At 42.7% G+C, this 22123-nt stretch overlaps 2 protein-coding genes across 2 annotated transcripts; both read left to right on the top strand.

Annotated features, from left to right (window-relative positions):
* The first annotated feature begins 506 nt into the window (after window positions 1–506).
* LOC114082725 (vomeronasal type-1 receptor 1) lies at window positions 507–1403 on the top strand. The gene has a single exon (XM_027923828.2). The coding sequence runs from the start codon at window positions 507–509 to the stop codon at window positions 1401–1403; it is 897 nt and encodes a 298-aa protein (XP_027779629.2).
* A 6995-nt stretch (window positions 1404–8398) lies between these two features.
* On the top strand, window positions 8399–16052 carry LOC114079788 (zinc finger protein interacting with ribonucleoprotein K-like). The gene is made up of 3 exons (XM_034635294.2): window positions 8399–8672; window positions 10744–10870; window positions 12518–16052. Exons 1-3 carry the CDS (start codon window positions 8613–8615, stop codon window positions 13783–13785), a joined length of 1455 nt encoding a protein of 484 aa, XP_034491185.2. The 5' UTR covers window positions 8399–8612; the 3' UTR covers window positions 13786–16052.
* The last annotated feature ends 6071 nt before the right edge of the window (window positions 16053–22123 follow it).

Genomic DNA, 22123 nt, shown 5'->3' with positions numbered 1-22123 from the left:
CCAGTGAGTTTCAAACTCCCTTTCCTATCTTGTAGATGCTTTCAAGTGGCCAATTGTGAAAATTCTGCAGGTACCACAGTGCCCAGGTGGACAGGGATATGTGCTCTGACCACACCTCCCTCTCAGCTGCCATCCCTATACTTACGTTTCTATCCATTTTTATAGAAAGAAATCATCTGCACATGTCTGTGTCTTGCCATTGCCCTGTAAAATGTATTTTTGAAACAACCTGAGTCAGGGCACAGGGCTCTTCCTCACGCTCACTTTCCCCTTGGAGGGGGCCACTGCAGCTTTGTGCAGCACAGGTCTCACGGTGAGTCTTTGAGTTTCTGGGCATAAAGTCTTGGTCTATTTTTCTGAGAGGGTTTAGTTTATGGTCAGTATTACATTGGGGGATGTATTGATGCCAACACACTTAATCTCATGGGTCTATCTCTTCATCCCCTGCCCTAGGTACAAGCCGACCCTGCGAGTGCTGACGTGATCTGCTCAGCATGGATATGGGGATGGTTTTCCTCACTCAGACAGGAGTGGGATTCGTGGGAAACTTCTCCCTCCTTGGTCTCTATAATTTCACCTTGCTCACTGGACGTCACTTTAGACCCACAGACTTGATTCTCAATCAAGTGGTACTGGCCAATTCCATTGTTCTTTTTGCTAAAGGAGTCCCTCAGACTCTGGCAGCTCTGGGATGGAAACGTTTCCTGGATGACACGAGATGTAAACTTGTCTTCTATTTTTATAGAGTGAGCACTGGTGTCTCCTTCAGCACTTGGTGCCTGTTCAATGGCTTCCAGGCCCTAAAGCTAAACCCCAGAATTTGCAGGTGGATCACGCTCAAGATGAGATCACTACGATCTATTGGCTTCTGCTGTCTCCTCTGCTGGGCCCTGCATCTCTTGATAAATTCATTTCTGCCTTTAATAGTGAAAGGCCCATTGAATAAGAAAAATCTCAGTGTGGATGGGAATCATGGGTACTGTTTCTGGGTAGTGCCCCAGAGACACAGCACCTTATACACTGTCCTGTACTTCTCCCCCGACTTGTTGAGTCTGGTCCTCATGGCCTGGGCCAGCGGCTCCATGGTCCTTGTCCTGCACAGACACAGGCAGCAGGTTCAGCACATCCACAGCCGCGTCCTCTACCCCCCACCTTCTCACGAGGCCAGAGCCACACACACTGTCCTGATCCTGGTGAGCTCCTTCGTGGCCTTTTATTCTGTCTACACTGTTTTGACCATTTGGATGACTCTTGCCCCCAGGAGAGGCCAGTGGGTCATGAACAGCTCTGTGCTGGTGTCCTCATGTTTCCCAGCACTCAGCCCCTTTGTGCTCATCGTCAGTGACACCCGCATCTCTCAGGTCCTCTCTTACTGCAGAGCAAGGACACGTTGTGTCTCCTAATCCACCTGCCTGGCTAGTGGTCTGTTGTCTTGGATGTACTTGAATGTCCATGTCATCATCTGCTCATGTTTGAAGAGCCCTTATGTCATTACTGTCTGATACTATGGCAAATGAGGTGGCCATATCTTCTGTAGTGTCATTCTACACCAGACTGACCATGAACACTGTGCACATACTTCAACAAGAATTTATCATTCTAACCTTAGGTTTCTCAGTAAAGAATGTTCAGGATGTTTTATTTATTTTTTTCATTTATATGTTTTGTTTGTTCAGGATATTTTAAAAGAATGTAGTGGAGGAAATTTCTGAGTTTAATGTCCAGGAAAGTTTTTTATTTTCATTTTTTTTAGAAACTCACTGAAGGCTTTTTTCATGTTTCTCTCTGTTTTTTAATTAATTCATTTTAATTGACCAATATTTATTATGTGTATTTATGGGACTCAGTGGGATGTTCTGATCTATTTACACATTGTATAAAGATTAAATCACCTAGTTAACATGTCCAACATCTCACAAACTTATTTCTGGTGAGGATCTTTAAAAAATCTGTTATATTAGAAATTTTGAAATGCAAAGTACATTATTAACAACAGTGATCATAAATCGTTTTCCCAATAATTTTTGAGCTCACTTTTTTGGCAGGGGAATGAACTGCATGAGCAGTGTGAGGAAGGCACTTCCAGCCTCAGGGGAGTGGGCTGAGACTCAGGTGCTTGGAGTGCAGACAGGTGGGGAGGTCAGCAGGAGAGGAGGGACAGGGAGGTCTCTGGGCAATCACTTAGGACAGCTGAGGAAATCTGAGTGGCTGTTTAAGATGATGGGCAGTGAAGGGATTCAGTTGAGAGACTGAAAATATCAGAAGTCCTCACTGCGTGGTACTGCTGTGCTGTGTGTGGAGGCACAGCCTGAAATCCCAGCTACTCTGGAGTCTGAGGCAGGAGTGTGGGTTCCAGGTCTACCTGGAGAACTTCATGTCTCAAAATGGAAAAAAAAAGGTGGAGTGTCTTGGGAAGTAACTCAGTGATAAAGCACCCCTGCATTCAATCCCTAGTACCAAAATGTAAAGTATTAGATATTTAATTTAAGTAGTGTTATTTATTTCTAAAAATAGCACTATAAGTCTTTGATATTGTGGTTTACGTCAAATGTATAGTATACTACTTAACCCTCGATGAAAACACACCTTCAATTGCTAGTGGATAACATTAAGCATCTAAATTGCTTATAAAATGTCTCTTGCCTAGTTTTACTAAAGTGAAAATTCTCAATGCACAAAATTTTATAGAATAAAATGTGACGTTTGAAAGTCTATCTCCAGAAAATTGAGCATGCTTTTCTCTGCTTTAAAAATGTATTCAATATTTTATTGTCTGAAATTCTAACATCTTACTCATGTTTCTATGATCGTGAGCAAACATTTGCAATTATACAGTATAGTGAAATGCTAATACTTATTTCATATCAATATTATGAGCTCATGTATGTTGCAAAATTATCACTCTTTTATTTATATCTTGTTTTTAAAATAAAATACACATTTTCTGTAATTATTTCCTGTTTATTTTAAAGGAACAGTGAGTCAAATTTACCATTCATTTTCCCTTTGATTTCAAATTTAAACTCAGGATATGGTTTATGGCTTTCTATCTCACATTTATAAAGTATAAACCATGTATGGAAAGGTAATCTAATGGGAAACTCATATTGCCTGGGCTTTTTCTGTTGATCTTTCTTTTCTTTCAAATTCAACTTTCCTGAACACTGTGTTGATATTTCAAAAGGGATTCTATCTCTTGATTTACAAATCAAACTTTTACCAACTTAAATTTGGTGAATAATTTTTGAAAAGTATTTTTAAAGCTCTATCAGGAATCCTGCAACTCCACTGGTATTCCTTCCTTTTTTGAGTTGGTTTATGTGATTGCTAGAAAGCTTCAGAATTCATACCCATCCTTACATAGCTGCAATTACTAACAGTGGGACCAGTGATGTCTTACAGAGCCCCATTCACTCCTGAGCACTTGTTTTGTTGTTGTTCCTGCAATATTTTGTTGGCATGTTGCAAGGCGATCATTACAGCCTGACTATAGTCCATGACACTGCACACCTTGTACACACCTCCATGTCTGATAACCAGGTGGGCAGACGAGATGTGGAGAGAAAAGGGAATTCCCAGGCCACACGACTTAGGGTATTCTTCAGGAGTGATAGAGTAATGACAGTTGGTTTGACCACTTGCACAGGTGTTGGGGTTTGGAGCTGTCTGTAGTTGTCTGGTTCTTGAACCTGGGTTGATTTAGAGCAAGGTGATATTGGCTTGCTGTGTGAGAATTAGATAACGATGTGGGTGGAGCCATGGTCCTGGATCAGCAGTCTGCACATGAAAAGCAGCTCCATAGTAGCTAACTTTCCGGAGACAGCAGAATAGCCTTTAGTTCATTCCTGTGATTAATGGGCACCTAACAGAGAAGCACAGAACTTAAGAAAACACTGAATCGTTGTTTGTGTGGTTGTTTGGATTCATTTATTGGAAATAATGGGAAAATGATAATGGGGACTTTAAAGAATAGGTCACAGTTTCTGTAATAAACACTTTCCGTTAAGTGAAAAAGGATGAACACTAAAACTATATGGAGTCCTTGTAGATTATCCTATAACTAGAGTCCATATTAATATGGCATTATAAAAGAAAATGCATCTAAAGTTGCTGAAATCTCTATCAATGTGTTGGTAAAGTTGGAAAGTATATTGATGGAATAAGATATGTAATAGTTTCTTGGTGCATCTCTAGGGTCAAGCTGGCAGGTCCATCTTATATGTGGTTAGAATATATAAACTGACAATTTATGAACATATATATAAAGATTACTGGTATTTGTGTTAATCAAGGGGAAGGAGTGATCATGGTGTGTCATGTAGGCAAGAGGTCATTTTTTTTCAATTCTGGAGGACTACAGTCACAGAGAAAATAGCATAATCAGAGTATTGCTAAGCACACAGTAAGCTCAGAAACACAATAGAATCCCTGGCATCAAAGACAGCAAATATTTACTGTGTTCAATTCATGCATAGAAAGGCAGACCAGGAAAATCCCTTGGGGTGGAGGTTTTAATGTTCAGGGTAGTGTTATTTATAGTGTAAAGGGCAACATCACCTTCAACAATGAAGCCTTAGTCTGGGGAAATGACATCAGGGACATGGAGTTTCAGTGTTCTTCATACATAGTCAGAATAATGTAGCTCTCATGGTTGGTTTAAACAGTAAGTTACTTGAGGAATTTGGGACTCCAGATTATAAACCATGGAACGCACCCAGACCATTAGTAAAAAGGCCAAGCAGCAACAGAATGATGTGCAGTCACTTGTTAGAAGAGGGTGTATGGTAATTTAGGTTCAAATGGGGTTCATGTCTAGGGAATCACAAGAGTGGTCCGAAGGCAAAAACAAGAGCAGGTAAAGGACAGGGCCAGAGCCTCTAATGGGTTTTCTAGACAAAAACAAGGTAGGCAAAGTTTAGTATGGGCTAGTTTCTACAATTGAAGGATTGTAGTTTACTTATAGATGGTTTAAGGATTGCCTGTTAATGTTTTAAAGAGGTATTGCTTTAAGAACACAACCTGGGCCAACATAAGATAAGGAGTTATCACCTACAGGATAGAGAGATAAACATTAAAGCCCAGTGCTCTTAATATAAGGCTGTTAACTTATTTGCTGGATGTTTAAGATCAAGTTTTTAAAATTAGTTAAATTAAAAGGGCCAAGAAAACCAATATTCGGCTCTTGCCCTCTGAGTCAGTCTGAATCAGGGAATAGGGGACTTCTCCAAAGGGCTCAGCAACTCTAGGCCACATAACCTCCTGAGCAGGGAGATTAATGAGACCAGTGGAGGACAGAAAGCCAATCGGTGCATTTGCTGTAAAGAGGAGGGTCATTAGAAAAGGGAGACATCCCTGATGCTTCTGAGGGAAGCCATATGGTCAAGCAAGGCCTGGACCCATCCTAGCGCAAATGGCACTAGCAGAACTGAAAAGCTGCTATGAAGTTCCCGAGGACTCCCAGGATAACTCAGCTGACTGTAAACAATAGGTAGAAACAAAAGTCAGTTTGACTTGCTTCATCTTAAACACTTAGCAAAGACAGTCAAAGCCAAAGCACAGCTGTTCCTGGACATCTTAAATGATAATAATAGTTAAATGTAACTTCCATAAATAAGTAGACTGAAGGCTACAAAAGAGATTCTTAGACAGAAATGCCTGATAACTGTCAAAGGGACTGCTAGAGTAGTTTTAGTCTAAGGCCTTTATTTCTAGCCAACGCAGGTAGGCTTGATGTTTGCTAATATGGTTATCCAGCCCTAAGTAACAGAATTAAAGATTTCTCTATTAGACACAGAGGTTATACTAGTAAAAGGATTTTGCAGGATCAGATGACATTAAATTACCCTACATGTTAGTTGTTGTGTTGACATCCCTGACATTTCTGACAATGTGACAAATATCTTTAAAGATTTACCTGCTCAGATGGAAGCCATGTCCTCAGCAACTTTTTCGTGGAAACAATATCCTAGCTCCTAGTTCCTGGTACTGCCTGATGGAAAACATTGTTAATCTTTGTCTTGGCCATTATACTCATTGGCATATTTCTGTGCTGTGGCATTTATTACTTCATCAATATGGTTCCAGTACTAATAAGTTCTTGTTTCTCTTATAGACCACCCATCACTCAAATGGCCCTCCAGCCTATTACTTCTCAATTAGACTTTCATCATGGACCACTTGATAGACCCAATTATTTTTAAGGGGGACTCCAAACTGCTTGCCCCACGCCGTCCCTTTTCAGCCTGAAGAAGCCAGAAAGATTCTCTTCGTCCCCCTTCCTCACAGCCGTAAGGAGTTCCCAAATTAGGAAAAAAAAATGAAGCCAGATTTAAAGTTAGGTAGTCAGTGTAGTTAGATAAATCGGGGGTCTAATATCAAGTGACCAAGTCTATCACTGTCTTAGAGAAATCTCTCTCTTCCCTCGCAGAAGTCGTACTACAAAATAGAAGGGGATTAGATCTGTTATTCCTTAGGAAAGGTGGTCTCTGTGTGGTTTTAAAGAAACAATGTTGTTTTTACGCTGACCATACAGGGGTAGTCCGAGAAACTATGGAAAAGGTCACTGAAAGGCTGGCCAAGAGACAGAAGGAGTTTGAGGCTCAACAAGGATGGTTTGAACACTGGTTTAATAAATCCCCATGGTTAACTACTTTGCTATCTACCATAGCAGGACCTTTAGTTATTTTGCTGTTGCTCCTGACATTCGGACCTTGTATACTTAATAAACTAGTGCAGTTCATGAAAGAAAGACTTTCTGTAATCCAGACTATGGTTCTAACTCAACAATACCAGTTGCTTAAACAACAGACAGGGTCACAAACGAGCTTAATCCAAGAACCTGAGCAAGCAGGACAATGGATATAAGATTCTATCCATGATAAAGAAAAAGGGGGGAATGAAAGACCCCAGCCCAATAACTTTAGGCCCAGTTACAAAATCATCAAGGCTTGCTTTTGCACCTGCACAGGCGTCAGATGTGTTTTTCAGAAAATCAGTTAAGTGTAACCGATTAAGAAAGGACAGGATGGTTGGGAAAGGAGCCGGCACGGTTGGGCAAACGGGATCATACAATGAAAAACCATACAATGAATAACAAATGGTTTTTATGTGGTTTTTCCAGGAACCTATAGTGAAAAACAAGTTTACTCTTTAAGTGACCTATATGCTGGATTCAAAAGAGCCAATGAGATACCTGTTACTGTGCTAGGAGGGAAACTGACCACTGTACCCTATAAAAGATCTGTACCCCAAAGCCCAGTGTGCCAGTTCACCAAAGCTCCGGCTGAGGTTTCGCTGGGCACCCGCAGGCGCCTGTGTATCAATAAATCGCCTCTTGCGTTTTGCAGCCAGTGTCTCGTGTGCTTTTCCTTGGACAGGGAGTCGGAGGGTCTTTCAAGTCTATCTTCTGCTTTTCCTGGCTATTAAATGGTATAGACAGTCTGCATCCCGTTTTTCTCAGGCTGGTGGTAAGGAAAAGCCTGCAACCTGCTTTATCAGGCTGCCTCTCCGCTAACAGGTGTGCAGACATGCTTGCCACGTGTGATTTGAGCTGGCACCTCCAAGGGGACAGAGAGGAAGGGGATAATGAGTTGCCATGAACAGTGGGGAGACAGGGGTTAGAAGGCCTTGCAGAGGAGCAACCATCTCGTAACAGAGGGCAGGCAGGAAGCATGGGAACACGCGCGGGCCTAGAGGACAGTCCCTGCAAGCTGTAACCAGCGGTAGCCGCAGAGGCCAAGTCCCCACCGTTATGGCCAGGGCTAGCCCAGAAGGCTAGACCTGCTGCTCCATCGGTATTCAAGTCCTCCCTGCAGGCTCAAGCCTAGTTCTCGCCTGCAGAGCGCCTGCGTGGATGCAGAGCCCCCCTCCCAGCTCCTCCCGCTCGCAGGTCTCCCTGGAGCCCTGGGCACTACCTTACCCAGAATGCCCTGCCCCACTGAGACGCTAAGCCAATGAGCGCCCAGAGAGGAGTGTTTCCGGCGTGGGCCATTGTGTGGGCGGGACTTCCGGCGTGGCTCCGCCGGCGCTGGTCTTAGCGGTCTTTGGGTTTGTCCGAGCCGTCGGAGCTTTGTCCTCCGGGAAGCGACAAGGCTGGGCTGTCTACGGAGGGGTCCGAGGGGCGGTGGCCACTTTGTCCGTGTCCCCGTCGCACGCGCAGAGGCCCATGGCCGAAGCCGGCCCCGCTCGGGTAAGTGGTCCTCCCCGCCGCGCTGTGCTCGCCTCCCCACATAGTGTCCGAATGAGGGGCTCTGCCCGGGTGCCGCAGGCCAGGCTCTGTCCAGCCCGGTCGGGGCTCGTGAATGAGGTGAAGCGGGGAAACTACGCCTCGTATTAACGCTGTAATGGCAAGACGGAGAGTTCTACCTTTGTCCTTAGGTCGTTGGTAGCCACCGAGAACTGCGCACAGAAGAGGTACCTAGTCTGACTTCAAACTATTCCAGAAGCTTCTCACTATTAGGACCAGAAGGAGGGGTTCAAGGCCTGAGAGCTGCTACGAGTGAGCACTGAGGCGCCAACATAATGAAAGCCTCCTCAAGTCACCTGGCGTCCAGCTGGGAACGAGTACAGCAGGGGCTGAGCCTCTGGAGGCCTGCCATGATCATCTGCCTCTCATGACCTCCCTCTTCCTACAGGTTTCCACGAGTGCAGAAGCCCATAGGGACCTCACTCAGGTGAGTAGGTATGACACAGGCTTTCACTGATCCTGACACCAGCCCTCCGACTACCCACCCGCCCCAAGGATTTTTTTTTTTTTTAATGAATCCCTTCTCTTGATGCTCGTCGTTCCTTGGACCAAAGGACCTTTAACAAACCCAAGCCTAAGATCCTAATTCTATTTGGGAGTTATTTTAGGTAGTTTCTATAGAGATATGAAAAGCTTTCCCCTAATGCATATGTGCTTGGAGGTGAAGCTGAGCTGGTTCATGGTTTCTTTTCTATTTCAGAGGATCTAAAAGTAGCAGGGCAGGATTCAGAGCTGACTGTCAGAATTGTGGCAGCAGTGGGAGTTGTAGAGAAGGGAAAGAAGATGATCTGATGGTGGTCTCATCAGCCTCCATGTTATGCCATGGAGAACTTGGTCAGGATGAGGGACACAATAGGAAGGCCAGGGAAGATGCTACCATAATACTCTAGGTAAGTGCTGATAGTGGCTTGAACCAGTAAGGCTACTGTGGAGGTAAGAGAAGTGGTAGGATTCTGGATTCATTTTCTTAATTAGGCCTGCCTGGATTTTCAGATTTTGAGGATGAGAGAGGGGGAGAGAGAAAGATACTATTGAGGCATTACTTTGGGCTTTTGGGGTTTAGTATCTGGAAGAATGGAAACTCCATCAGCTGGACTGTAAAGTTATCAGTAAGGTTTATTTCACTGGGGATATCAGAATTTTGGTTTTTAGGTACTTACATCTAAGATGTTGGATGAACAATTAGTAGAGACATCAAGTTCTGGCCACATCGGTTTGGAATTTGGGGAATGGTTTAAGATGGAGACATCTAAAAGATATAGTTAGTGTTTGACCCATAACTAGGAGGAATTATATTTGTCATAATAGTAGTGCTGTCCACAGCCCAGGTAAGGGAAAATGGAGCTGTGCCTGGGTCTTGTACTTGGACACCTGAGTAGACATGGTAAGCATCATAAACAGATGTGGAGAGAGAATTGACCATGGAAGGGCATGACAAAATAGATTATCTGGTAGGTGGCTAAGGCTTCTAAGGCATAAGGGAGATAGAATGGTTACAGAAACAGGAATAATTAGAAGATGACACCAAGGCCATGACTGAATTTTTCTTCCCCTCCAAATTTCATACATTGAAATTCTAATCCCAGAGGGAGCTAATCCTAATGCTAGAGCTGAGGCCTGTGAGAGGTAATTAAATCATGAGGATGGAGTCCTTCTGTCTGGTATTAGTGAATGCCCTTTTAAGAAGAGGTCAGAGAATAGCTAGTGCTCTTTTCACTATGTGGAGATACAAGGGGAAGTCAGCAGTCTACAGCCTGAAAGAGGACTCTCACCAGAACCTGACCATGATGGCACCCTGAATTCAGCCTCCAGATCTGTGAGAAATTCCTGTTGTTAATAAGCTACCCAATGAGTAGTGTTTTGTTACAGCAGCACAATTGAAGATACTCAGTCTAGTGCTCATTCACCATGCTACAGGCTCACCAGGATCGTCCACTCAAGCAGATAGCTAAGTTTGGGGGCACAGTGATCATCTGTGAGTGTCACTGGGTCTGGAGTAGAATGTCATTGAGGCTCTGAGGTACTTTGGTCACTGAGTTTGAGGGTTAAGAGTAAAAGGAAAGCTGTGACTGGTAAGTGGACATCAAAATCAGTAGAAATAGAGGACAAGAGTTGTTTGAAATCCTTAAGTGATCCTGGGTAGCTGAGATTGAAGCAAGGAGCAGAATCAGACAGCCAGGCCTTCCGGCAGGATCCTGGGCTGCGTGTTTCTGGAGGCACATCTGGAGGACCACTGAGGAATGGTCTAAGAGAAGGGGATACCGCATTACACGCCAAGTCCACAGTGAAGATGGTATCTTCCTGCCCACCTTCCTGATGGCTATGGGAGGACACAGTGATACTGGGACCATGACAGTGAGCTTCAGAGGCACTGGGGTGTGGTACTCCTCTGAGATAGGAATATAGGAAGAAGGGCAAACAGGATGGACAAGCAAGTGGATGAATTGGAATTCTAGAGGAGAAGTTTATTGTGGAGTGACCTTTCCCCATCATGGCAGGACTGTGTGACCTTTGAGGACGTGGCCATTTACTTCTCACAGGAAGAATGGAGACTACTTGATGAGGCTCAGAGGCTTTTGTACCTCAGTGTGATGCTGCAGAACTTTGTACTCACAAGCTCACTGGGTAAGGCTCTTACACTCACCCTAGTGTCTCTGTCCTCTTTTTCCCCCAAACAGATTCACCGTTTCCAGGCCTTACAATCTGTTAAATTCTCCAGTTTCTTGGCATATGTGCTATGGACGCCAGCACTGAGCTAACACACGTGCCCTGTGTGGTCTGGGAGTTAAGTATCTTGCATTCAGGCTAATGGATCTCAACTTTTTCCCGTCTCTCTGGCTATGTCCAGAATCATGATACCTTTTTTCACAGCTCCCCCACCCCTCACCTTTTGCTGGTTGACCTTTTCTTGTGACTGCTTGTGGCATAACAGGCGTTGTCATAGTCCATACTTGGAACCATGGAACCATGGGCTATTATTATCATACCCCCCCACACACACACACACACTTTTTTTTTTTTTTGTAGTTTAGATGGACAGAATGCCTTTTTTATTTTATTTTATTTATTTTATTTTTTAACGTGATGCTGAGGATCAAATCCAGTGTGTCACACATGCTAGGCAAGCATTCTGCCACTGAGCTTGAGCTACAGCCCCAGTCCCCGTATCCCTCTTTTTAAAATAATTTTTATTTTTCTCTCCTATGGTCTCTTGTATCCTGAGATGATCTGTATCTCTGTTGGCACTTTTATCTTTTTTTTCCTATGGACCCTGCTTCAAAAAGGTCCCATGTAGTGATAGTACTTAGGGTGTGGGGAGAAACCTGGTTCCTTCATAGAGTGAACATGATTTCAGAAGAGGCCTGGGCCTGATGTGTGGCACATAGAAAGTAGCGTAACATCCAGGCTATTTTCAAATCATAAAAGGAACCTGTCCTCTGTCCACCACTGTTTTGGTGCAGGTACCACTAGCCAAACTTCATTTCCATGTTTTCTTCCCCATACATCTCAATTTTTTGTGGGAGGGTGGTGGTTTACCAGGGATTGAACTCGGGGGTGCTTAACCACTGAGCCACATCCCCAGACCTATTTTGTATTTTATTTAGGTTCTCATTGAATTGCTGAGGCTAGCTTTGAACTCATGATCCTCCTGTCTCAGCCTCCCAAGCTGTTGGGATTACAGGCATGCACCAATGCACCCAGCCATGAACTTTTTTGATTTCTCATTTCATGTAACTTCCAGCACCCATCCATCCACATCTTTCTGGTCTTCATGCCTCATCTGTTCTTTTATACTGCTCTATGCAGTGTTTTCCAGCACTACCTCACACACGCTGATAAACTGTTCACATACATTACATTAACCTGAATACTTGCCACTCACTTTTGTGTGGATGTTCCTGGGCTTGGAGTCAACCCACCATCTGTATGGCATGTACCTGTTACTAGCAAACAGCATCCTGCTGAAGGCTGTGTGGTGAGTTCTAGAGAGATGGCCACAGTGTGAAAGCAGCTTAAGGCTGTATGCAGAGGAGTGAGTTGAAGACTACTTCTCCTTATGACCCATCCATCTTTGTAATCTTCAATTGGTAAGGCCTCCCCAATTCTGTGACTTTGAGAGACATCATATTGCCATATAGCCCCTTCCTCAACCTGTCCCTATATCTCTTATTCATAGAAAAAATCTTGGAATCATTGGTAGAGTGTGCATGATGGGGCCTCCTCCTTCACACATAGTCATCATACATTTCATTAGCGATTCTCTGCTTTCAGGTTGTGGGCATGGAACAGAGGATGAAGAGATACCTTCTGAGCAGAAGGTTTCAGTGGCAGTTTCACAGGTCAGGACTTCTAAGGCAGGTTCATCCATGCAGAAGACTTACCTCTGTGAAAAATGTTTCCCAATTCTGCAGGACATTTTGCACCTGGATGATCTACCTGGGCAGAAATTCAGAATTGGGACATTTGCAGATCTTCACCAGCACCAAAAGCATCACAGTACAAAGAAGCTCTTGATGAGGGACATTGAAAAATCCTCGTATTTGAAACACTTCCTATTCCGCATGTCAAGGAAGCCCTTTGCCAGTTGGGAGATTGAGAAGGACCTCCCAGCCATGTGGAGCCTTGTCAAGTCCCCAGCATTTCCCAGTAGTGAAAAGCCCAATAATACCTCCAAGGGTGGGGAGGACAGTCATAGTCATAAAAGTCATACGTCAAGAGAATGTGGGAATTCTGTCAGCCACAAGCACACTCTTGTTCACCGCCCCAAAGTTACCACTGGTAAAAAGCTTTATGAGTGCAGCAAATGTGGGAAAACCTTCCGTGGCAAGTACTCACTTGATCAGCACCAGAGGGTACACACTGGAGAAAGGCCTTGGGAGTGCAGTGAATGTGGGAAATTCTTTAGCCAAACCTCCCACCTGAATGATCACCGGAGAATTCACACTGGAGAAAGGCCTTATGAGTGCAGTGAATGTGGAAAATTATTTAGACAAAACTCCAGCCTTGTTGACCACCAGAAAATTCATACTGGAGCAAGGCCTTATGAGTGCAGTCAGTGTGGGAAATCCTTTAGCCAAAAAGCCACCCTTGTTAAACACCAGAGAGTTCACACTGGAGAAAGACCTTATAAGTGTGGTGAGTGTGGGAATTGCTTTAGTCAAAGTGCCATTCTTAATCAGCACCGCAGAATTCACACTGGAGCAAAGCCTTATGAGTGTGGTCAGTGTGGGAAATCCTTTAGCCAAAAAGCTACACTCATTAAACACCAGAGAGTTCACACTGGAGAAAGGCCTTATAAATGTGGCGAATGTGGGAAATCCTTTAGTCAAAGCTCCATCCTTATTCAACACCGGAGAATTCACACTGGAGCGAGACCCTATGAGTGTAACCAATGTGGAAAATCCTTTAGCCAAAAGTCTGGCCTCATTCAACATCAGGTAGTTCACACTGGAGAAAGGCCTTATGAGTGTGACACGTGTGGGAATTCCTTTAGTCAATGTTCTAGCCTCATTCACCACCAAAAATGTCACAACGTGTAGGGGCATCATGAAAGCAACAAATACAGAGAAGTTTTCAGCCCAAGGTTTAGCAGCTTCTGAAAGCCCACACTTGAAAAAGGCCTTAGACCTGTAGGCAGTGTCATCTTTTTCAGAGAGGCTTTGTGAAGGAACCACCTGCCTAAAGTCAAACATACTTCCTAATACCCACTGAGGGCAGTGTCCCCGTGTGTGCATGCATGAGTGAGCCTTCCGGGAGCTGCCATGCACTTCTCAACTGATGGGGGCCATGTCAAGAGTTAAGTCACTGCCGCTTTCTCTGGTAGAAGGCATCTTCCTCTACCACTTTGCACAGTGTCCATCAGTCAGTGGAGCATGTGAGGGAAGGCAAATGCTTATTCCCTGGAGGAAGTCTTGAACAACCTGGGCCTTCAAGGAGAGTTCTTTCCCTTTTCTGACTGATTAAAGCACACACATAACCTAGTTTTTACCGTGAAAACCTGGTCTGCAGTCTGCTGGAGGCTTTCAGGAATGGCTGATTTTCTTCATCAAGAAGTTGTTTTTTCAGTCTCACATGACAGTTGGGTTAATTTTTTCAGCCTTCTATTTACCAAATGGTAACTACCTGCCTTGCATTTCTCTTGATTGTGTGCTAATAAATGCCTTATTGTTAAAGCTACCTTTAATTATGGGGTTGAGTTTACGATGTGGGGAGGCTGGAAGGCACTTTGTGCTATTTGAAAGGATGGACAGCTTTCCTGGGTCAACTGTGTTCTTCAGGGACAGTAAAATGACAGTTCTCATTTTGCTTTCAGGCTGGTTTGTATTGCTGCCCTAGACAACATGGGAAATAATGCAGGAATTTTGCCCTGATTTGAGGCTTGGATGGTCACAATTTTCTATGAGACTATAGGTCCACCTGGGGAGAGGCCAGCTGTTGTGACAGGTTTCTATGATTGGGTGAAGAGAATGAATTCACTCTCTTGTTCCCAGAGGATGTTGTTTTGCAATGCACATGTGGAGGAGAAAATGTTCACAGGGCTTTACAAGAAGCCATGTGCCCTGATACCAATCATTCCATTTCATAGATTGGTGTCACTCATATGATGGCTGGAGCCAGCTGTGAACCTTAATTGGTTTAGAAATCATAAATACTGGGTGTGGAGAAGGCACTTAGAGTAAACTGCATGAAATGTGCCTCTTGCAAAGGTGCATCCACATATCTTCCAGTGATTGAGCATTCACAGGACCTAGAGGTCTGTGTATGCCCAATAGCTGTGGTCATTGTCAAGAAAAATAAAGGTTTTGTGGAATCATATTGTCTTTCTGGGTTGTTCACCTGAAGTGCATTGCTGTAGAAGCAGGAAAATAAGGAGATCATGGTGACCCTACAGTCCAGGGTTATAGCTCTGGTGATCCTGTCAGAGTTCTGTTGTTTGATATTACAACAGCATTCCTTACTGCACCAGTATAGAGCTGCCCTTTCCCATGCATGAGGACAGAGATAGTGGAATCAACATGGGCTTATTACCAGAAAAATAGTTTAGGCTTTGAATTTGGTTTTGGAATCACTTTTTATAAACTTATTTATATATAGTTACTTGGAATAACTGATGTTTATGGTGTATAATTTGAAAAGTTTTGTTTCATAAATTCCTGAAACCATTGTAGTGATCATAAATATATCTACAGTTTACCTCATGCCATATTATCTCCCCATATTCCCCAGGTTTGCAAGTATCCAGTAATTTACTTTTATTCACATGACAATAACTTGTGAATGAAATATTTTATGAATGCAATTACACATTTTTTGCTACATGATTATTTTGAGAAAGAATCATCACTACTGCTTATATGAACAGTTCATCCTTTTTGTTGCTGAGTCATATTCAGTTCTATGGATATGCTATTGTTTATTTTTTATCAATTTATTTATTTATTTATTTGTGCTGGGGATTGAACCCAGGGCCCTGTGCATGCAAGGTAAGCACTCTACCAACTGAGCTATGTCCCTAGCCTTTATTCTCCCGTCACTTAATGGGCAGTTGGATTATTTCCTGTTTGGGGATGTTAAAAACAAAGCTACTGTGAATACAGGCATAGGATTCTTAATGTGCATATGTGGTTTATTTCTCCTGCGAAAATAATTCAGAGTATGTGTTTTGCATTAAAAAAAAAACTGTCAAACTGATCTAGACTTATTGTACTCACTGAATTCCCACCAACAATATGTGGACATTTCTGTCCTTCCACCTCTAGCCAGTACTTGAAATGATTAGTCTTTTAAATTTGAGCTGTTTTAATGTATTGTGGCATCTCACTGTAGTTTTAATTGCATTTTTCTGATGTTTCATAATGTTGGGAATGTTTTATTTGCCACTTATGTATCTTCTTTTAAAAAGGCTATCTTTTTGCCTATTTTAAAATGTGTGTTGGTGATGTAGTTTTCATTAACAAATAGACATGTATAACAAGAACATGTTGGAACTTACTCATTCTTCAGTAAATGAGGGTCTTTGCTAAATAGGAAATTGTTTTTGAATGTTGGAAAAATATTTTCTCAATTTTTTTTGCCTATTCACAGTGCAGGAACTTACAGTAAACCGCAGTCATAGACACTATATGTTTTAAGCATTTTGTGCATTATTAGTAACAGCAAACCCTCTTTTTAGAATTTGTCAATTACCCTAGTAAAATACTCTCACCATGGCCAATTCAAGTTCTAAAATGATGTCACTGAACATAGAGTTGGGAAGAGATATGCAATAGCACATAATTATGTTTTATTCTCATCATACTGATATAGTAGTCACAAATATACAGATGTAAAACAGTAAAATAATTAGAAAGTAACAACTTTTGAGTATCACCTTAGATTTTTCAAGGTAGCTTGATGTGTAATTGTCATACAATAAACTATGCATATTTAAAGTGTATAATTCCTGTTTTTATGTCAGTACTCAGGGTTTTTTTTTTTCAGTTTCCTACAAAATTGACTTGTTCCTTAAGACATATTTGTTTGATTTCAGTTAATTATATATGACTTTTACATACATAATTTTAGTAGTTCCGTAAATCCCTACTATCTACAAATACCATTAGGGTTTAAAACATTATTCATTTATTGCGATTTCTGGGTCTTTTGTTCATCAAAATTTCCCACATTCTGTATTTGGTTATTTTGCATTTTTCTGATGTCACTAAACATACTAACTCTCTATATACCCTTTGCACTAGATATTTAATTAGATGAAGAGAACCAAAATAATGCACATAGTTAAAAGAGGGAATTTGTTAGATTGTCTTACATGATAGGTGCTGGATCATCCCACAAAGGCTATTGACAGGCTGGAGAGGTGGGGAGAATAGTAGCTATCCAGTCCAAGAAACCGGAACCCCCACCAAGGGGATGAATTAATGTTGCAGACCCAGCCAGAAGTTGGAGGCCTGAAAGCCCCCTGGAGAGTCACTGATGGGAGTTTGAGTTCAAAGACTGAAGAATTGTAATCTGATGTTCACGGGTGAGGCAGCAGCCAAAATCATCATCATCATCAGCAGCAGCAGCAGCAGCAGCAGCAGCAGCAGCAGCATGTGCTTAAGAGAAACCAAGCTTGCACATACGGGAACGTCCCCCTTGTCTGCTTTTTGTTCTGTCTGGGCCCTAGCCTATTAGATTGTGCTTCTCATATCAGGGTGGGTCTTTCCCTCAGTTGGTTGACCCACAAGACAATTGTTTCTGAAAAAACTCACACAAACACAGTCAGAAATGTGCTTTACTAATTCTCTAAGCATCTCTTGATTTAGTCAAGCTACAACCAAAATTAACTATCATTGATCTTGTAGGGTTTTTTGTTTTGTTTGTTACTAGGTATTGAATCCAGGGGTGCTCTATCACTGATCTACATCCCAAGACCTTTTAAATTTTATTTTGAGATAGGATCTCACTAAATTGGTCATCTCAAATTTGCAGTTCTCCTGCCTCAGTCTCTAAGTTGCTGGCATTACAGTCATGTGCCATTATACCCAGCACTACCACAGATGTTAATAAGAGGTTTGATTTAAGTCTGATTCCACAGGTAAGTATGTAATAGTGACACACCTGTGCAGTCTTTTTTCCCCCTTTTGGCCTATCTATTCATGGGGTAAAAGCTAAGACACTCTATACTTTAAGGATTATCTTCATATTGTGCAATTTGCTATCAAGCCATAGGCCTGTATGGACACAAAAACATTTCAGGTATTGAATTTTGCAGTGTTGTGGGGCAGGTTGCTCAGAAAACACAGCAAGTCCGAGTTATGTCCAAATTGAAGAGTCTTTATTCTGATCAGCCAGCACTTCTCCCTGCAGGACCAAGTTGTCTCTGCAGGAAACAGTCTTGAGCCTCACCTTTTTAGGATATTTAAAGGCAAAAACTGCAAAAACCACATCCGGGTTGATGTAGCTGCAAGCAAGGAGGTACAGAAGCTGCATTGGGCAGTTAACGAGGCAATGCAATGGGTACATAAGTATTTCCAATGGGGCTTTCCAGGTTGGCATAGCAGCAAGCAAGCAGAAGGGAAGTGGGTCAAAATGACCCTAATTAAGTACTTTAGAGAATGGTTACTACCATTTAGACATTTAATCTCCAGTTTACCAGATGGAGTTGGTTATCCATTTTGTGTGGAAGACTAAATATTCAGGGTGACCATATACATATCAATTTCTTGTTAACAAAATTTTCAACATATGGTGGGCTCAACTATGTTCTTAGAACTGTGTTTCTTAGTTACCACCAATCAAGACTCATGTTTTTAGGATTCTCACCTACCTTTCTAGATGTGTCATTCTCACTGGGTAACCCTATTAATCTCTATTAGTTGTAATTTGCTTCACTCCACAGATAGTCTTTCTCAGATAGTCTCCAGACCTCTTGTAGACAGTGTCACTGCACTAAACAGGTGACATAATGATTTCCCAGCAATATGAGATAATCAAGTCCAAACTCTATGTTCATCTGTCCATATTCCACACTTGGAAATCCAACATCTCAGCTGCCATTGTTGCAGCAAATGCCAGTTTAGTGAGTGAATACTATTCCTAGATAAGTATCACAGCCTTAGGGGAAAAGATTCCCCTTCCTAGAGTGTTTTGTGACATCCCTGTGGACTGGCATTGTTGAGTTGATTATCAGCTTGGAAATAAAATGAATTGCAAATTGAGATGAAACTCACAGCTCATATCTCATGCCAAACTTACAAGCCAGCACAAGAAGAAAAATAAATGCACTAAAATATTAAAAAAAGGATTATTTTCTTTTTAAATAAACGAGTGTGTAAGTCATTACAAATTGGTGCTCAAGTTTAAAGTAAAAATGTATTTTTTATGGGTCTCTTCAAAAATTAAAAAGCAAAACAGGATCATAAAATAATCATAAAGGAACTTTATAACAGGAATTTCCATAACATTTTAGTACCTATACAAATTACATTAAGTCATAAAATATTGGGCAAACAGGCAGTTTTTGAGAAAGCAGTCCATTGTGTAGAATGAAGTACAATAAGAGAAATTTGAAATGGAAAAATGTGGTAATCTTTCATCTAAATCTCTTAAAATTAAGTCATACACAAGCAGGCCAGTGGACGTCAGGTAAGAAGTAAAAGTCCTATTAGAGAAGACCAGGTCTGAGGGAAGTGGTAGCAAGATGAGGAGAAGGCTACTGCAGCAGTCCAGGTGAGTACAGCAGTGTGGTAGCCATGGGTGTGGTAGAAGGGTTGATTTTTAGATTTTTTTTAGTAGGTCTTATCGAATTTTTTATTATTATTTGAGTACAAGAGGGGGGAAAATAAAAGGTGACTGCAAATTTTTGGATTTAGGAGCTTGAAGTTTCATGCACTGGTATGGGGAATTGGTATGATAAATTTTCATTCAGGATATCAGTTTTATCTTGTCTACATTAAAGGTATGTGTTTTAGGGAACAAATGCATAGAAGAATCAGGGGAAGATAGACACACAGAACTTGGGGGTCAAGTTCTGTGAAGGGGGTCAAGATAGAGAAATTTACAAAGAGTCAGGGACAATACAAGAACAGGATGGAGTTGTGTCTTTGGACTGAATACAAAATAAAACACTGTTGGCCCAATTAAATTTTTTCTCTCAGTTCTGGAGACAGGGGAGTCTAAGGTGAACATGCCAGCACCTTTGGGTTTTGAGTAGGGCGTACTTCCTGGCTGGAACCACTGCCTTTTTATTGGGCCTTTTCTGGGTGGGAGCTTGTGGAGAGAACAAAACGTGTCTCTTCCTCTCCCTGTAAGAGTACTAATCCATCTTGAAGGCCCCACTCTCTTGACCTGTTGTGAATCTAATCACCGCCCAAAGCCCCCCCTCCTGATACTCTCATATTAGACTTTGTTGTGTCAGTGCTTCAACACAAGAAATTTGGGAGGACACCCAGACTAGAAAAGTATGAGTCACACTTTGCAGGGGAATTCCTGATCATGATAATCATGTTAATAGAAGGGCATGAATAGAAGCCACAACTGTGTCTCATACTTGGATACCCTAATGGGCATGCAGAAATCCCAAACACAGGTGAGGGAGAGAAGGGGTTGTGGCCATGTGTAGGAGAGAGGATGACCTATCATGTTGCCAATGCTTCTGAGTAATGAGATGAATATGGAGTCTCAGGATTCATTCAGACACAATGATGTGGAGGTCAGGACTAGAGTTCATTTACTACTCTGTGATATTACTGGGATTTTTCTTATGACTCTTGAGTGGGAAGTTTCAGTCATGTGAGTAGATTATTTTTAAGGCACAGATGGTCATTTGGGAGAGTCACTGGTCCTGGAGTAGAGGGCCACTGGGTTAGAAGGTAAGGCAGGCATTTATTTCTAAGTGCAATGCAAATTGGAATGGGCCATGGGTATCTGAGATTCACAGATAGCTCTGTGTGGCTGAGGTTGAAGTAAGGATCAGATTCAGGTTGAGAGGTCTTCACTAGGATTTGGGCAACAGAACCATTGTGGATTGATTCGTACTGTATTCTCTTTGAATCTGCAAGCACTTTGTGGTTATCTCATGCTGATGGTATGTAGGAGCCCACGGAGAGGCCTCTAAGTGGCAGGGTGGAGGTCACTGTGGGATTGGGTCTTTGTGGGAGAGGTGTGGTAGGAAGACTGGTGTGCATAAGAAGAGGGGGTGTGTGGGCTCTCACTCATCCAGCGAGGAGGTCCCCAGAACAGGGTAGAAGACAGTGTGGCTGCAGAGTCGCCAATCAAGACCTCCAGAGACCAAGCCGGAAGAGGTCTGATTTTATTGCGCAGTTACCATGTATATGTACTCAGGCAGTAGCTAAGCAGATTACAGGCAGCCACCAATGCAATTTCTGGCCAACTGTCCTTGCAGTGACCAATTGAGGAGCGGGCCATTGAGCAAGCACAGGGACTGCAACACATGGCCTCACACCCAGGGCTGTGCCTATGGGGTAAGTGGTTTGCTGCTCACACGCCTAGCACAGGGGAGTGGTTTGCCACTCAGATGCCCTTAGCATATGCCATGTATGCAGTACTCCATGCACGTGTCCCCACAGGAGTGTGAACTAATTACCCAAGAGTCTCAGTATTGAGGGCCTAAAGATGAATATATGTAGGACAATGTTGCAGAAGGTACAGTGGAGAAAAAGAAGTGACTCGTGAAGGCCATACAGGTATAGCAGCTAGAGATCAGAAGTTACAGACGAAGTGAAGTCCGGAAACCATCAAGGTTTAAATGTGTCCTGTGGTGTAGACATCCAGACATGGGACATAGGCCCGGTTCCTATGATCAGAAAACAGTCCTTGTGCCTGGGGGTCTAGTTCAGTGGCACAGGAGCCAAGGTTAAGGAGACACCTTCTAAACAGAGCTTTCTATAGGAAGAATGTCATAAATCGGTACTACAAAGGCAGGTTCATCCACCCAGAAATCTCACGCCTGTGAAGTGTATTCCCTGCCTTGGAACACATTTTGCACCTGGCTGAGCTCCAAGCAACATACTCTTGGCAGAAATCATATTTGGGTAGAACTTCAAGAGACTCCTGATCAATGCAAACCTGCAGCTTCTAAAGCATTATTGTGAAGATAACCCCTCATGATGGGCATGGACAAGCCCTTGTTTGTGACAGACTGCACTCTATGTTTCTGGGAAACCTTCACCTGTGAGGAGATAGGAAGGAACTTTCCAGTCACCCCACGCCTTCTACACCAGCAAGCCATCCTGTTATAAGGGGAGAGCAGCAGCCTTAGGGGTGCAGAGCTCTTTAATGGAGAAAAAAGGCATGACCAACTGGGTGAATGAAGGAAAATAGTTAGCAAGAAATTGTGCTGGAGGTCTTGGTGAGTTTAGCAAAAGTGGGAAAGTC

This window comes from Marmota flaviventris, chromosome 18, assembly GCF_047511675.1.
Source record: "Marmota flaviventris isolate mMarFla1 chromosome 18, mMarFla1.hap1, whole genome shotgun sequence".
Lineage (NCBI taxonomy): Eukaryota > Metazoa > Chordata > Mammalia > Rodentia > Sciuridae > Marmota > Marmota flaviventris.
The sequence above is the reverse complement of the archived record's forward strand: the minus strand, read 5'-3'. Positions and strand labels throughout refer to the sequence as shown.

Excerpts from the sequence above, each read along its gene's own strand:
- LOC114082725 (XM_027923828.2), top strand. The coding sequence starts at position 507 with ATGGTTTTCCTCACTCAGACAGGAGTGGGATTCGTGGGAAACTTCTCC.
- LOC114079788 (XM_034635294.2), top strand. The coding sequence starts at position 8,613 with ATGACCTCCCTCTTCCTACAGGTTTCCACGAGTGCAGAAGCCCATAGG. Across the intron at positions 8,673-10,743 it reads CCCATAGGGACCTCACTCAG|GACTGTGTGACCTTTGAGGA; the intron begins GTGAGTAGGTAT and ends CCATCATGGCAG. Across the intron at positions 10,871-12,517 it reads TGTACTCACAAGCTCACTGG|GTTGTGGGCATGGAACAGAG; the intron begins GTAAGGCTCTTA and ends CTCTGCTTTCAG.